Genomic DNA, 15,156 nt, shown 5'->3' on the forward strand with positions numbered 1-15,156 from the left:
TTCAAAAAAGGGTGAATTTTACTGCATGTAAATTATACCTCAATAAACTTGGCTTAAAAATGTTATGTTAGTTTTAAACATTTATCAACAGCAGGTGAGTCAAGTCTGTTTCTTCTCCATTCTACTTCTACCATCTACTTACAAGGTTATATCTTGAAACAGGCACATATCTAGGTTGCAGTTCGATCCCCAGGGATAGGGCTCATACAGGAAGCAACCAATCAATGTATCTCTCTCACGTGGATGTTTCTCTCCCTTTCTCTCTCTCCCATTCTCTCTAAAATCAATTTTAAAAAAGATTTTTTCGTTAAAAATAATAAGTAAATAGGCTGATAAATTAGTAAAATTATGACCTTCTATTCATCAAAAGAAACATTAAATAAAATATATAGATGAACCACAAAATTGGAAGAAAGCATTGGCTATGTGGATGAACAGGGCCACATGCTAACCTGATAAGCTCAGGGAAGGCCTGCATGGCAGTCTTGCAAACTCGAAGACCTAAAGTAACCACAAAGGATGGTCTGAAGTTAAACTTTAACTAAAAGCAGTTATGATGGGTAGTCACCTCCTAGGCGGGTATCTTCACTGACAAGGTCAACCTTTACCTTAATTTAGCCTATCTGTCTTTTTGCATCTATGATAATACTAGAGGCCCGGTGCACGAATTCGTGCGTGAATACGGTCCCTAGGCTTGGCCTGTGATGAGGGCCATCTTCCCTGGCTGCCCGCAGCCGGCCCCACCCCCTGCCGCCATCCACCCCCGTTCCCCGTTTGCCATCAGGTGATTGGAGCCTGCCAGCTGGGGGGAGAGATCAAGAGGTGGTCAGTGCGCCTCACAGTGACTGGCCATCTGAGGCTTGCCTACACCTCGGGCCGGCCCTGGGTAGTTGGGGGGCTGAGGGGACTGGGGAACTCTGGAGGCAGGTGCGCGGCCTGGGGGCAGGCCCGGCCTTGCCATGTGCCTGCCGCCCCAGCGGGGCGGAGGGGACTGGGCGCTGCCATCTTGTGGCTGTGGGCACCGCCATCTTTGAGGGCGGGGCAGTCAATTAGCATATTCCCTCCTTATTGGCTGTGGGCACTGCCATCTTTGAGGGCGGGGCAGTCAATTAGCACATTCCCTCCTTATTGGCTGTGGGCGCTGCCATCTTTGTGACACCATGAGGGTCAATTAGCATATTACCCTTTTATTATATAGGATATCCTTGAAATGTCAGGGTAACTTATAACTTCCCTTTTTCCGGACCCCTTGGGACACAACCTAATGTGCCTGGGAGCCAGGACAGATACCACATTCCTTCATTGTTATCATGTTAATTATTCCTACACCCAGCTAAGTATGTGTCAATCCTTTTACTTTTTTTTTTTTTTTTAAATATATTTTATTGATTTTTTACAGAGAGGAAGGGAGAGAGATAGAGAGCTAGAAACATCGATGGGAGAGAAGCATCTATCAGCCGCCTCCTGCACATCTCCTACTGGGGATGTGCCCGCAACCCAGGTACATGCCCTTGACCGGAATCAAACTTGGGACCCTTCAGTCCGCAGGCCGACGCTCTATCCACTGAGCCAAACCGGTTTCGGCAATCCTTTTACTTTTTATCCAATCCCAGAGGTTTCCCACACCGACCTCCCCTCCCCCGTTTTCTTTCTCCCACTTAGGCTTTTATATATAGAGAAGATGCTCAAGGTCACTAATCATCCAAAAGATGCAAATCAAATGACAATGAGGTACCATCTCACACCTGTCAGAATGGCTATCATCAACAAGTCAACAAACAGTGGATGTGGAGAAAAAGGAGCCCTTGTGCACTGCTGGTGGGAATGCAGACCGGTACAGCCACTGTAGAAGATAGTATGGAGTTTCCTCAAAAAATTAAAAATGGAGCCCTAACCAGTTTGGCTCAGTGGATAGAGCGTCAGCCTGCGGACTCAAGGGCCCTAGGTTCGATTCCGGTCAAGGGCATGTACCTTGGTTGCGGGCACATCCCCAGTAGGGAGTGTGCAGGAGGCAGCTGATCAATGTTTCTAATTCTCTATCCTTCTCCCTTCCTCTCTGTAAAAAATCAATAAAATATATTTTTTTAAAAAATTAAAAATGGAACTCCCATTTAACCCAGTAAACCCACTTCTAGGAATATGCCCCAAGAAACCAGAAACACCAATCAGAAAGGACATATGCACTCCAATGTTCATAGCAGCACAATTTACAATAGCTAAGATTTGGAAACAGCCTAAGTGCCCATCAGCAGATGAGTGGATTAAAAAACTGTGGTACAGCCCTAACCGGTTTGGCTCAGTGGATAGAGCATTGGCCTGTGGACTGAAGGGTCCCAGGTTCGATTCCGGTCAAGGGCATGTACCTTGGTTGCGGGCACATCCCCAGTAGGGAATGTGTAGGAGGCAGCTGATTGATGTTTCTAACTCTCTATCCCTCTCTCTTCCTCTCTGTAAAAAATCAATAAAATATTTTTAAAAATAAATAAATAAACTGTGGTACATCTACACAATGGAATACTACACTACTGTAAAAAGAAGGAACTTTTACCATTTGCAACAGCATAGGTGGACCTGGAAAGCATTATGCTAAGCGAAATAAGCCAGTCAGAGAAAGATAAATACAACATGGTCTCACTCATTTGTGGAATATAATGAACAACACAAACTGATGAACAAAAATAGACCCAGAGACATAGAAGCATTGAAAAGATCGTCCAACCTCAAAGGGAAGGCAGGCAGAGAGGGGAGGAGGGGGTAAGAGATCAACCAAAGGATTTGTATGCATGCATATAAGCACAACCCATGGACACAAACAGTAGGAAGGTGAGGGCATGTGCTGGGAGGTGGGAATGGCTGAGGAGAGGTAAATGGGGGGAAAAGGAGAAATGTAATACTTTGAACAATAAAGAATTTAAATTTAAAAAAACATTAAACATGGAATCTTAATCTTAATTTTCCCTCTTATATAAATAAAAATTGGCTTATTCCATGTTTTAAAAAATGAAATACATTTTACACTTACCAGGTTATGTAAAATTGAAGTGTTGGCAAAGATGTGGAATAAGGTAACTCTCATTCACTGCAGGAATGTAAATTGAAACAAAGAGTTTGGAAAAGACATATTTTTTAATGAAATTGAAGATGCACATACAGTATGCTTCAGCAATTCTGCTGCTAGGTACATACTGTGAAGCAGAGGTTTTCAAAATGCTGGATGCAATCCAATAGTAGATTGTGAATTTAATTTTAATGGTGAAGTATAATTTTCTGAAAGGTAAAATCATGACTCTCATGGAAATATAAAATAAACACATGTCAAAATATTATTTATATTAATTAATGAGGGAGCCAGAAAATATAGGTATGTTGTATAAATTTGCTAAGAATCAGGCATGTTGAAATGAATCTGCTGAGAGACAAATGTGGTTTAAAATCCCATAGGTCAATATAATTGTAGTGTTTTGGAATATCTCTTTGACAGAGTAGACAAGAATTACTTTAAATATCAATTTGCTTATAAAATAGCTTAGTCCCGTGGTCGGCAAACTGTGGCTCGCGAGCCACATGCGGTTCCTTGGCACCTTCAGTGTGGCTCTTCCTCAAAATACCGGCTCCTCCACAAAATACTGACTTCTGCGCATGGGCCATGAAGTTTCAATCGCACTGTACGCGTGTGCCTGCACGTGGTATTTTGTGGAAGAGCCACACTGAAGGGGTCAAAGAGCCGAATGTGGCTCGCGAGCCACGGTTTGCCAAGCCGCAGTTTGCCGACCACTGGCTTAGTCAATAGAAAGTCAGAAGTCCTAATGGATTCAAGTCCTTCCAGTTCCTGCTGGACAATGCCTGGCCTTACAGTGAAAGGGCTAACCCAAACCCAACCCTAACCCTCACCCAGCAATCTCTTTCACTCATTTCCAAGTCTTTAACAATTTTTCCTGACACTGGGTCCCCTTTTAGCATATTTCATAATGCAACCAAAAAGAAGAAATAAAAATTTAGTGTATTGCTGATAGTAAGTATGAAGTCTTATGAATACAGTCAACAATATACTGTAGTTAATTATTATGTATGATGCCAGGTGGGTACTTGAAATACCACCCAGGGACCACTGTGTTTAAAGTACATGATTGCCTAACCACTATGCTTCTGTACACCTGAAACTAATACAAAATAATACTGAATGTAAACTGTAATCCTATATAATAAAACCCTAACATGCAAATCAACCAAATGGTGGAATGACCAGTCGCTATGACGCACACTGACCACCAGGGGGCAGATGCTCAATGCAGGAGCTGCCCCCTGGTGGTCAGTGCGCTCCCACAGGGGAAGCACTGCTCAGTCAGAAGCCAGCTCATGGCTGGCGAGTGCAGCAGCAGTGGTGGCGGGAGCCTCTCCTGCCTCAGCTGCAGAGGGGGGGTATGGAAGGAGGGGTCCCTACTGCAAGAGGAATGTCTGACTGCTGGGGATCAGGCCTTAGCCAGCAGGCGGACATCCCTCCAGGGGACTGGACTGTAAGAGGGTGCAAGCTGGGCTGAGGGACCACACACCCCCCCCACACTTGCACAATTTTTGTGCACTGGGCCTCTAGTTGAAAAATAAAATAAAAAAAAAACGTTGTGTGAATGTTTTGTTTCAGGTATATTCATTTATATACACACATATGAGGTATTTTTGGGTTTGATGCACAATGTTTTTGTTCACTGTGGTCTAGGGTCAAAAAGTTTGAAAGCCACTAAAGTGACATGAGTTTCAACATGGAAAATAACTGGACGTTTTGAGTTCTACCTTCATAGTTGATATCCATTCACATTGCCGGGACCAGTCCGGCCAACTCAGAAAATGATCTGAGTGAATGGTAAATAATAGAGAGAAGCTACAAGTATCACATCATTCCGTTGTGCACCTGAAAAGAGTGTGTTATATGTCCATTATATTTCAATAAAACATAAAGTTAAAAAAAAAAAAGATTAGAAGCGACTTGCCGTATGTTCCTCTCTGTTCTTCCTTGGCACTGAGGTTCGCTGGCTGCCTCGGACGCCACAAGAATGGAGAGAGCGTCCGCGGAGTGCAAAGGACGAGCCGACCAGCCCCTCAGGCAGGAATTCCCGCTTGCAGCCGGACGGTTCGCTGACGCGAGCAATCAGGCACCAGCTCTGAGCCGCGTGAGCGCGACGCCGCGAGGCGTCGCTGCCCGCGAGCGTAAGAGCACTGCGCAGGCGCAGACACGCCCCCCGCCCGCTTCGTCACCCGCGCCGGTTTCCCCGCCCCCTCCTCCGGCTGCGCGCGCAGCGCTGGAGCCGGCTCCGGCGGGAAGGGGAAGCGGCCGGTAAGAAAGGCTTAGCGTTCCGGATGCTTCTGTGACGGGGTTGGGACTTTCCTCTGGGGGTCTCTCCGGCTCTCGGGATCCCTGAGGAGGAGGAGAGAGAGAGAGGAGCCCCTGAAATCGGCTTCCTCCTTCCGCTGAGGCGTGCCTCTGCTAGTCCAAGTGTTTTCGCCCTCACCGGAGCTTCTGTGGTCCGGTCCGCCCCCCGCCTCCGCTGGGGAACCCCAAGGCCCAGCCCCCGGCCAGGCTGCTACCCCCGGACGGGTCTGGAATGCCTTCCCCGCCATGTAGGTAGCGCCGGAATGTGCATCCGCCTTCAGTGGCGCAGCAGCGTAAGGGTAATCTCCAGGCAGCCCCCACGTCAAGCACGGAGCCTCGTGGTTTTGTTTGTTTTGACACTTGCTTGTCCTGTGATTCCTTCTGACACCTTTTGCGGAAGCAGCTTTCGTGCTTCACTTCCTCTGGGCTGGCTGCTCCGCCGTTTCCTAGTAATCGGACATTCAAGTTTGAGGCTCCGGATGCTCGTCTCTTACATCCCTGTGCCATGTCCCCGAATTAGGATCTTTCCCTGCGGAAGTGCTGTCACACCCTGTGTTCCTTTTGGGATGGAATACACCAGTGGTGGTGGGATAGTAGCAGCAGTTTCTAAAAGCGTGGTTAATAGATCAGGGTATCTTCTGTCGCTGCCAGAGTGGGTGGTTCTTCAGTGAGCTCTTAGCGGCAGGAGGCAACATTTTAGCCCAGTGGCTGTGCTTGATGCCTTGAAGGTACCTTGTGTGTAAACCACCGGGGGAAATCTGCTGACAGGAAGAAATCTAAAACAGAATAAAGCTTGATAGCCAGGTCATGTTTAATAATATCTGCAGGTCAAATTTCTATGTAGAGACAAATACACTGTTTACTTTTATATGCCAGTTAAACAGCGGCATTCTGTAGGTACTGTTGTGAATAGCAGCCGCCTGGCAACGTCTCAAATTTCTCAAGTTAATTCCTAGATAATTATGATAATCAGCTTAGTTATTTTTATTTTGATGAGCTTTAATGCTATAAACTTAACCACTTTTTTCTAACATCAGCCCACACCATTCCTGTCAGCCTAAATTACAAAACCCTAGCCATCTTAGATTTCCCCTGTGCTTCATCTCCTTATATTAGTGAATCTCATGGTTTCTTGATTTAAAAAAACAAACAAACTTGGATTTATATCTTTGATTCTCATTGTTGAAGCTGAACCAGCTGTGTTTTAGGACTTTGCTGCCTCTTAGCTTATCCCCCTGAAGGCTCAAATAACGGTTCTGAAACATGATGTTTACTCTGATGAACCTACAAAAGCTCAGGTCCAAATTTCTGTGCTTGGATTTCTCTATAACATGGCACGTGGGAAGAACCCAGGATTTAGAATAAGAAGACCTGGATTCAAATACTGGGACAGCCATTACATTAACACTGTGTTGTTAGGAAACTTTGAGCTTGTTTCCTTTTCTGTCATTTTGAATAACAGTATCTTTTCCTTCCAGCCTCTTAATTATTGTGAGAATTATAGTTGACATAATGTGTTGAAAAGCTATCAGAGTTGTATAAAAACAACCTAAGCGCCCCAGCTGGTTTGGCTTGCAGTGGTTCTCAACCTTCTGGCCCTTTAAATACAGTTCCTCATGTTGGGACCCAACCATAAAATTATTTTCGTTGCTGCTTCATAACTGTAATGTTGCTACTGTTATGAATTGTAATGTAAATATCTGATATGCAGGATGGCCTTAGGCGACCCCTGTGAAAGGGTCGTTCGACCGCCAAAGGGGTAGCGACCCACAGGTTGAGAACCACTGGGATAGAGCGACGGCCTGGGGACTAACGGGTCCCAAGTTCGATTCTGGCCAAGGGCACATGCCCGGGTTGTGGGCTCGATCCCCAGTAGGGGGTGTGCAGGAGGCAGCTGATCAATGATTCTCATCATTGATGTTTCTATCTCCCTCTCCCTTCCTCTCTGAAATAAATAAAGAAGTATATTTTTAAAAAATACCTAAGCCATTGTTATTTCTCATTGTACTAACTCATTTTACCAACATTTGAGAACCTAATATATGTTTGATTCTTGTGCTATAGCTATGAAAGATAGTCCCTGCTTTGAGGGACTTCCTTTCAAGGAACTTTCAGAGAGAGAGAGAGAGTAGGGAGTAGGGTGATAGAGTGTCTAACAAGATAGAGTGTGATATAGATTGTAAAATAGGTAAGCACCAAACCCAGAGGAGAGAGGAACAGGGAAGAGTTCCTAAAGGAAATTATATTTGAACAGTCTTGAATTATAACGAAGATCCAGAGGGAAGAGGTGTGTAAGGACACCATGAGAGTCACTTTTAAAGAACTGCAAATTGTTAGGTTTTATTGGAGTATTAAGTTCAAAGAGGAGTATGGGAGATAGGACTGGATAGATAGACAGAGGTAAGATTTGAAGGACTTTTGTGCGCTAAGGGAAGTGTACAAATTGAAGGATTCTAAGCAAACAGTTACCCTGATCACAATTGTTTTTTGAAAGTTCATTCTGGCTACAATGTGTGCTTCCTTACTGCAGTGTACAAAAGCTGCTTTCTGCCTTTGTGCCTTTCCTTATTTTCTTTACTCCACCCAGAAAGGCTAATGCCCTCTCCTCATACTTACTATCTTTCAGTATCCAGTTCAGGTTCCATTTTTCCATGTCCTCCAATTATTTTAGATCCTATTACTTATTCCTTTCTCTGAAACCCTAGGAATGGTACCACACAGTTTAGTCCTTATTTGTTTCATGTGTGTTTTATTCCCTAAGTATATTGTAGGTTCCTTGAGGATAGGGAATGTTCCATAAGTATATGAATAAAAGACATGTTAAACACAAAAATATGATGTTTGGTCTCTTTCTGTTTTGTTTTTCAGGGTAGGACCAGATTATGGGCAGAAGTCCTTTAAATTAATTTATCATCATCATGGCTAATGAGGGCTGTCCCAAGGCTGGTGATAGTCTTTTTTCATCAGATAAACATGCCCAACTCATCTTGGCCCAGATCAATAAAATGAGGAATGGACAGCATTTCTGTGATGTGCAGCTACAAGTTGGGAAGGAAACTTTTAAAGTTCATCGGCTGGTTCTGGCTGCCAGTAGTCCTTACTTTGCAGCTTTGTTCACCGGAGGAATGAAAGAGTCCTCAAAAGATGTTGTACAGATTCTAGGAATTGAAGCTGCAATATTTCGAATACTTCTAGATTTTATTTATACAGGTATGTTAAGTGAGTCTGTAGTTTCAAGTGAAGAATGATGCAGTAACTCATGTACTGCTATGGAAATATAAATTGATATTACTTATATGGAAAGTAATTTCACAATTTATTATTATGAGTCTTTGAAAAATTCCAATCTTTTGACCTTGTAGTCTTTTTCTAGGAATACTAAGGAACTAATTAGGGATTCAGGCTAACATTTATGTACCAGGATATTTATAACATTATTTATAATAGTTTAATTGAATGCAATTTAATTCTCCCTCAGTAGGTTATATGGTTAAATAAATTATGGTACATATAGGTAATAGAATATTTTTTAGATCTTGCAAATGATTTAAATATATACTATCATGGAAGGATGTTTGCATTATATTAAATGAAGATAATCTGTATGTAAATACCACTTCAATTTTGTTTTTAAAAAATCATTTGTTTGTATTTTGTGCACAGGAAAAAGACCACAATGTTGATGTTTACCTCTAGATGATGAAATATGGAAGATTCTTATTTTTCCATTTTTTTCTGTTTTTCCTTCATAATGTCATAATCAATATGTATTATTTTTTTATTTTTATTTTTTTTAATATATTTTATTGATTTTTTACAGAGAGGAAGGGAGAGAGATAGAGAGCCAGAAACATCGATGAGAGAGTAACATCAATCAGCCGCCTCCTGCACATCCCCTACTGGGGATGTGCCCGCAACCCAGGTACATGCCCTTGACCGGAATCGAACCTGGGACCCTTGAGTCCGCAGGCCGACGCTCCCTCCACTGAGCCAAACCGGTTTTGGCCAACATGTATTATTTTAATCAAATCTTTTACTTCTAAAATTTTTGTGAAGAATTTTAATGATATTAGAAAATCCACATAAAAACTATATATAAAGTTTTAATCTTATATAACAAATATACATGGGAAAATTTTTAAAGAAATATAATAAAATGGTAATAGTGTATGGATATGTAAAATGTGTGATTTTCATATTCATTTTTATACTTTTCTACCTAAAGTTTTTTTCTGTAGTGAATACATATTACTCTTATAATCAGGAAAAAAAGTTTAAAACAATGACTGTTGTTTGGTCTAGTTTTGAGAATACACCATACTCTCCATAAAGGAGATAATTATGTGGCCTGATAAAGTGTTGCTTATTTAATGCATAATATTTACAACTGGAAAATAACAAAAGGTAATTTTTCTTTGTGTAGTTTCATATTCCTTTTTGGAAAATTTCAGAAAAGAACTTAATTGTGAGGATTGTAAAAATGACTTTTTTATCTACTGAAAGTAATGCAGCTCTGCCTATTGGCTAATGTACAAGTTAACATTGAGAGGTTCTTGATCTGTCTTTTGTAAATGACTTGTGTGAGTTGGAAACTGCTTCATAAATACCCCTGCTTCTCATACTTGAAAAATGGAAATGAACAGATTAATCCAATGGAATTAGTTGAACTACATAAAAACAAGAAATGCCACAAACTGTCTACTCCGCCTCTGTTGTCTGATAGTAGCAAGAAGAGATATATAGTGAAAGAGAATGTTCATGGCATCATTACTATATTGCTGGTGATTACCACTTCCATCAAAGAATAAGAAGTGGTAAAACCCAGAGAAATAAAAGTTACTGAGCATATATAGGGAAAAATAACATTGTACAATGTTAACATTTAAGGCTAAAACTGGTGTAACAGTTAAGAACAATGTTTGCCTGCTAGTTAAAGATATAAAGTGGCTTAACCAGATAGGAATTTATTTATTTTTCCACAAAAATTAATCCATAGTAATTCAAAGGCTGGTATAGTGGCTTCATGATGTCATTAGTGTCCCATTGTTCATCCATCATTTTGCTCCACCATCTGTAGTATGTAGCCTCTAACGTTATCACTGAACTCCAGCCAGTGGAAGGAGGAAGAGGAAAAGGCAAAAGAGCCTGCCCCCTGAGACTATCCTCTTTTTAAGCTTTTCTAGTAACCCTAACCAATAACCGCTACCTATATCCTTTTGGCTAACCTCAGTCAAAAATTCATTTCTATCTGCCAAGGGAAGCTAAGAAATATAATTTTTAGCTGGGCACAATTGCCACCCATAGCAAAATCAAGGTTCTATTAATAAAGATGAAAATAAATTTTGGGCATATATATTGGTCAGGGAACTTTGTAATTTGATACAATTAGTGTTGTTGTTTTTTTTTAAAAAAAGAACATGTTCTTTGATTTTCATTGTAGTGGCATTTCCTTTTCGGGGAATGGGGGGGCAGCAAAGCCTGTTATTCTGTTGATTTCTTCTTTAGACTTACCTATACATTCTTTATTAACTATTCACAATTCTGCTAAGCCTTAACAGATTTCTCACCTTAGATTTTTTTATGCACTTCACTTAGAATCAAATGATCTGGGTTTGTTATCTAGCTCTGCCACTAATAAGCTATGTGATATAAGGCATTTCATTTAACTTTAGTCAATTATTCATTCGTTTTTTATATTTATGAATACTTTTTGAGCTAGGCACTATGTATATGAAGTAAAGACAGGAGTGGATGGCCTCTACCTTCACAAAGTTTTCTAGGTAATGCAAATTAGGTATTTACAAAATAAAAATGAACTTGTGAGAGCCTCATTTTTCTTATGATAAAATGGGAATAGTAGCACTTCATAATTCTTGTGAAGGTTAAATAAGATAAAATTTAATAAATGAAAAGGTAGTTTTTATAATCTATAAAGCCTTATTAACTTGGTGGGCATTCTTTTTATTACTCTTAAGTAACTCTTGGCATAATCCAGTAGCAGTCATTCAGCCCCCTTATATCACAACCCATGATCTTATCTTCTCCAACTAAGTTTGTGATGAGTTCTCATTTTACTCAAGTAAGTTTTATCTCAGTTTTCTCTGAAGTCACTACCATTTACTCCCATGGTGGATTCCATTTCTTATACTTTTGGAAAAAACCCTGTTTGCATTTAACAAGCTATATTCTGCCTCTCACCATAATATCTTTGGTCATTCATTCATTCAAAACAAAATTTTTGAGCACCTAGAGTGGACTAGGCATTGGAAATACAGAAGGGGCAAGTCTTGACCCAACAGACTATAAATCTAATTGGGAAAACAAACTTTAAACAAATAGTTTAGAGGAGCGAATGGGGAGAAAAGGAGTAAAGGAAAAGTACAAAATTGAATGGAGAGTTTATCCTTATTAGGAAGGAGAATTACAGTGGTTTATTTTCCTTCTAAATATGATCGACTATTCAATGTCCTCCCAAAGTCACTATGTAAATATATGAAAGTGAAGCACTCTGAAAAAAGTGAGATATATGTGTGTATATATATATATATATATATATATTTAAGTAAATGTTAACTAATTAACTTAAATGTTAACTATTTACTTAAATGTTAACTATTAATAACTTCTCATATGTTATAGACTCTTAGTTATACCTAATATTAAATTAACATTTGTACATCATTTTATCATAATTCAAGATACCCTGTCTTGCCTTCCCCAGTGCCTAACTAAATGTTTATTAGATACATATAGGTTTATGTTAAAAGCATGGGGTTTGGTGTCAACTCCTACCCTCAACTCACTTAACCATGTGATTTGAGGACAAGTTACTTAAACTTTCAAACAAAAAAACAAACCCTACTATATGGGGTCGCAGTCAGGGTTAAATGAATGTATAAAGCAATTAATGCTGTATCTACTTCATTGTAAGTGTTCCATAAATGTTCTGTATCTTTATCATTTAAGTTTTGTGCTCTTTCTATAAATCCTTTGTTGCCTTTTTACTTAGCTTTTGGTGGAATCAAATATAATGCCTCTTTAATATAAGTCAAATGTTTGTTTTTATTTTACTGTACTGGTTATTTGTCTCCCTGTTTCCCTAGGCATAGTGGACATAGGTGTGAATAATGTCCAGGAGTTGCTTGTTGCAGCGGACATGCTACAATTGACTGAAGTTGTTAATCTTTGCTGTGCATTTCTGAAAGGACAAATTGATCCACTGAACTGCATTGGGATCTTTCAGTTCTCTGAGCAAATTGCCTGCCATGATCTTTTGGAATTCACAGAAAACTATATTCATGTCCATTTCTTGGAGGTTCAGAGTGGGGAAGAGTTCCTGGCACTTACAAAAGATCAGTTGATCAAAATTTTGCGAAGTGAAGAGCTTAGCATTGAGGATGAATACCAGGTCTTCTTAGCTGCAATGCAATGGCTTCTCAAAGATCTGGGAAAAAGAAAAAAATATGTGGTGGAAGTGCTAGACCCAATTCGGTTTCCTTTACTACCTCCTCAGAGGCTTCTAAAGTATATAGAAGGTAACTTTTTGTTGTATATCAGTCAACTACTTATCCAATGGCTTTTTTGCTTTCTGAAATGTGATAGTGTTTTTATTTTTCAGTTCAATAGCAGACATTTATTGAATGATTACTATATGCAAGTTACAGATTTGTGTTTTTATGGGTAGATAGCTGTATTTCCATATTTCTGCCTTTTTTTTTCTTTTTAAATATATTTTATATTTTACAGAGAGGAAGGGAGAGGGATAGAGTGTTAGAAACATCGATGAGAGAGAAACATCGATCAGCTGCCTCCTGCACACCCCCTACTGGGGATGTGCCCACAACCAAGGTACATGCCCTTGACTAGAATCGAACCTGGAACCCTTCAATCCGCAGATTGACACTCTATCCACTGAGCCACACTGGTTAGGGCTTCATATTTCTACCTTTATTTTAATAAAATCCTTATGTACCTTTCTTGAAATTAAATACTAATAGAGGTTAGAGCTATAGATAAAATTAATGACTGAGCTAAAATACTGTTGTCTTTGGCAGTACTAATTATTTCAGGATAAGATTTCCTCTTGTCGCTTTTAAAAAGTCAGCAAAACCTAAGAGTTGAGGAAAATGCATATGCTAAAAACAAAAACAAAACTTAATAAATCCTGTAAGTCCTCTCATTATAAAATAAATTTTATATTGATATATCATAGCTCCTAAGTGCCTTTGAATCATCTTTAGGTTCTAAATTTTGAAAATACTTTTCACCATAGTATAAAATAGTTTTATCTTTATATTAGAAAAATGATAATATTTAAATTTATTTTTTTAAACTACTTTAGACTTGATTTTAAGATTTGAAGGTTTTTTTGTTTGTTTTTTTGTTAATCGTCACCCGAGAATATTTTTCCATTGATTTTTCGGGAGAGTAGGAGAGAGAGGGAAAGACAGACAGAAATATCAAATGTGAGAGAAACACATCGATTGGTTGCCTCCTCCTGCACGTGCCGAGACCAAGGCCAGAGAGGAACCTGCAACCAAGCTATGTGCCCTTGACCAGAATCGAACCCAGGACCCTTTGGTCCACAGACTGACACCCTATCCACTGAGACAAACTGGCAAGATTTGAAGTTTTTACTCTTGTCCTACACTGAATGAAACTTGAGGATGTGACTGAATTATAAATAATGTAAGGGCTAATTCTCTGGACATCTTTTCTACTTTAGTTTACTTTGTTTCTCCCATCTAAAATTTGAGATCTAGGTGTTACGTTCTCACCACTTCTTTCTAGCTTGAGACATGAAAGAAGTGGAAGAATGGAGATTTGCTAAGGCTGAGGTCCTTCCTTAGGGACTTGGTTCTGAGCTTTCTTATGAGATCCTAATATTGATCTTGTGTCAGGACCTACCTACTTAACCCAGCCAAGGATGTATCTCATACAGACTTTGGCTAGCAAGGTGCTCTGTTAGATGGCAAACTCTGGCGATCCTCTCTACCTTTACTGCTGGTCCTATAAGGGATTTTCCTTTTATTGGTTTTGTTTGACTTCTCAAGTTGGCTTCTTAACTGCTCATTCTACCTCTCTCCAAATTATTAGTTATTAGTAAGAATTCTCAAGATTTTTAAAATTGACCTTCTTTCCTCAATATTGCATCTGAGATGTAGGGACAAGCCTGGGAGATATCCCTTGCTAGCATAAATGGGCCTTTGTGCAAATTTGAAAATAGTGCCCTTTTAGGGGGTCTTAGAGCTTTCCAGATGGGATACAGGTTGACTTTCATCCCCAATTCACCTCCTCATCTAAGTACCGTTGAGCAGGAAAAATCTACCCAATCATGCTCAAAGTCTCTAGGAAATGGATCTCATCCCAGCAGCTCATCCCAATAGCTCTTTTGTTTCTTGCTTTGACTATAATTTTTAAAAATTTATGACATATTTTATACCCTTTTGTTATTAGGTTGTATGTATTGAATTTTGGGCTACTTTTTTTTCATTTTGTTAAATAATTGTGATTCTATTTCACCTTGCCATCTTTATTTAGAAATCCTCATACATGTATTTTAAAATTGTCTAGTATGAAGCATTTATTAAAAATATGTTTTTATTGATTTCAGAGAGGAAGGGTGAAGGAGAGAAAGATAGAAACATCAATGATGAGAGAGAATCAATGATTGGCTGCCTCCTGCACACCCCCTACTGGGGGGTGAGCCCACAACATGTGCCCTGACCAGGAATCCAACTGTGACCTCCTGGTTTATAAGTTTATAACTCGACGCATAACCATTGAGCAAC

At 39.8% G+C, this 15,156-nt stretch overlaps 1 protein-coding gene across 7 annotated transcripts in view; it reads left to right on the forward strand.

The window, feature by feature from the left end:
• The first annotated feature begins 5,289 nt into the window (after positions 1-5,289).
• The window catches only part of IPP (intracisternal A particle-promoted polypeptide), a 30,653-nt gene continuing 20,786 nt past the window's right edge, over positions 5,290-15,156 (forward strand). For 6 of the 7 annotated variants that reach the window (XM_070404848.1, XM_070404850.1, XM_070404851.1 and 3 more), the window contains exons 1-3: positions 5,290-5,329; positions 8,234-8,575; positions 12,469-12,900. In XM_070404848.1, the coding sequence (XP_070260949.1) occupies positions 8,284-8,575; positions 12,469-12,900 (724 nt within the window). In that variant the 5' untranslated portion in view covers positions 5,290-5,329; positions 8,234-8,283. Of the gene's footprint in view, positions 5,330-5,566; positions 5,614-8,233; positions 8,576-12,468; positions 12,901-15,156 lie in introns of those variants that run through there. The other variant, XM_070404849.1, reaches the window with a different exon arrangement.

The sequence above is a fragment of the Myotis yumanensis genome, unplaced genomic scaffold, assembly GCF_028538775.1.
Source record: "Myotis yumanensis isolate MYYU_CA2020_CCGP unplaced genomic scaffold, mMyoYum1.0.hap1 SCAF_2, whole genome shotgun sequence".
Classification (NCBI taxonomy): Eukaryota; Metazoa; Chordata; class Mammalia; order Chiroptera; family Vespertilionidae; genus Myotis; species Myotis yumanensis.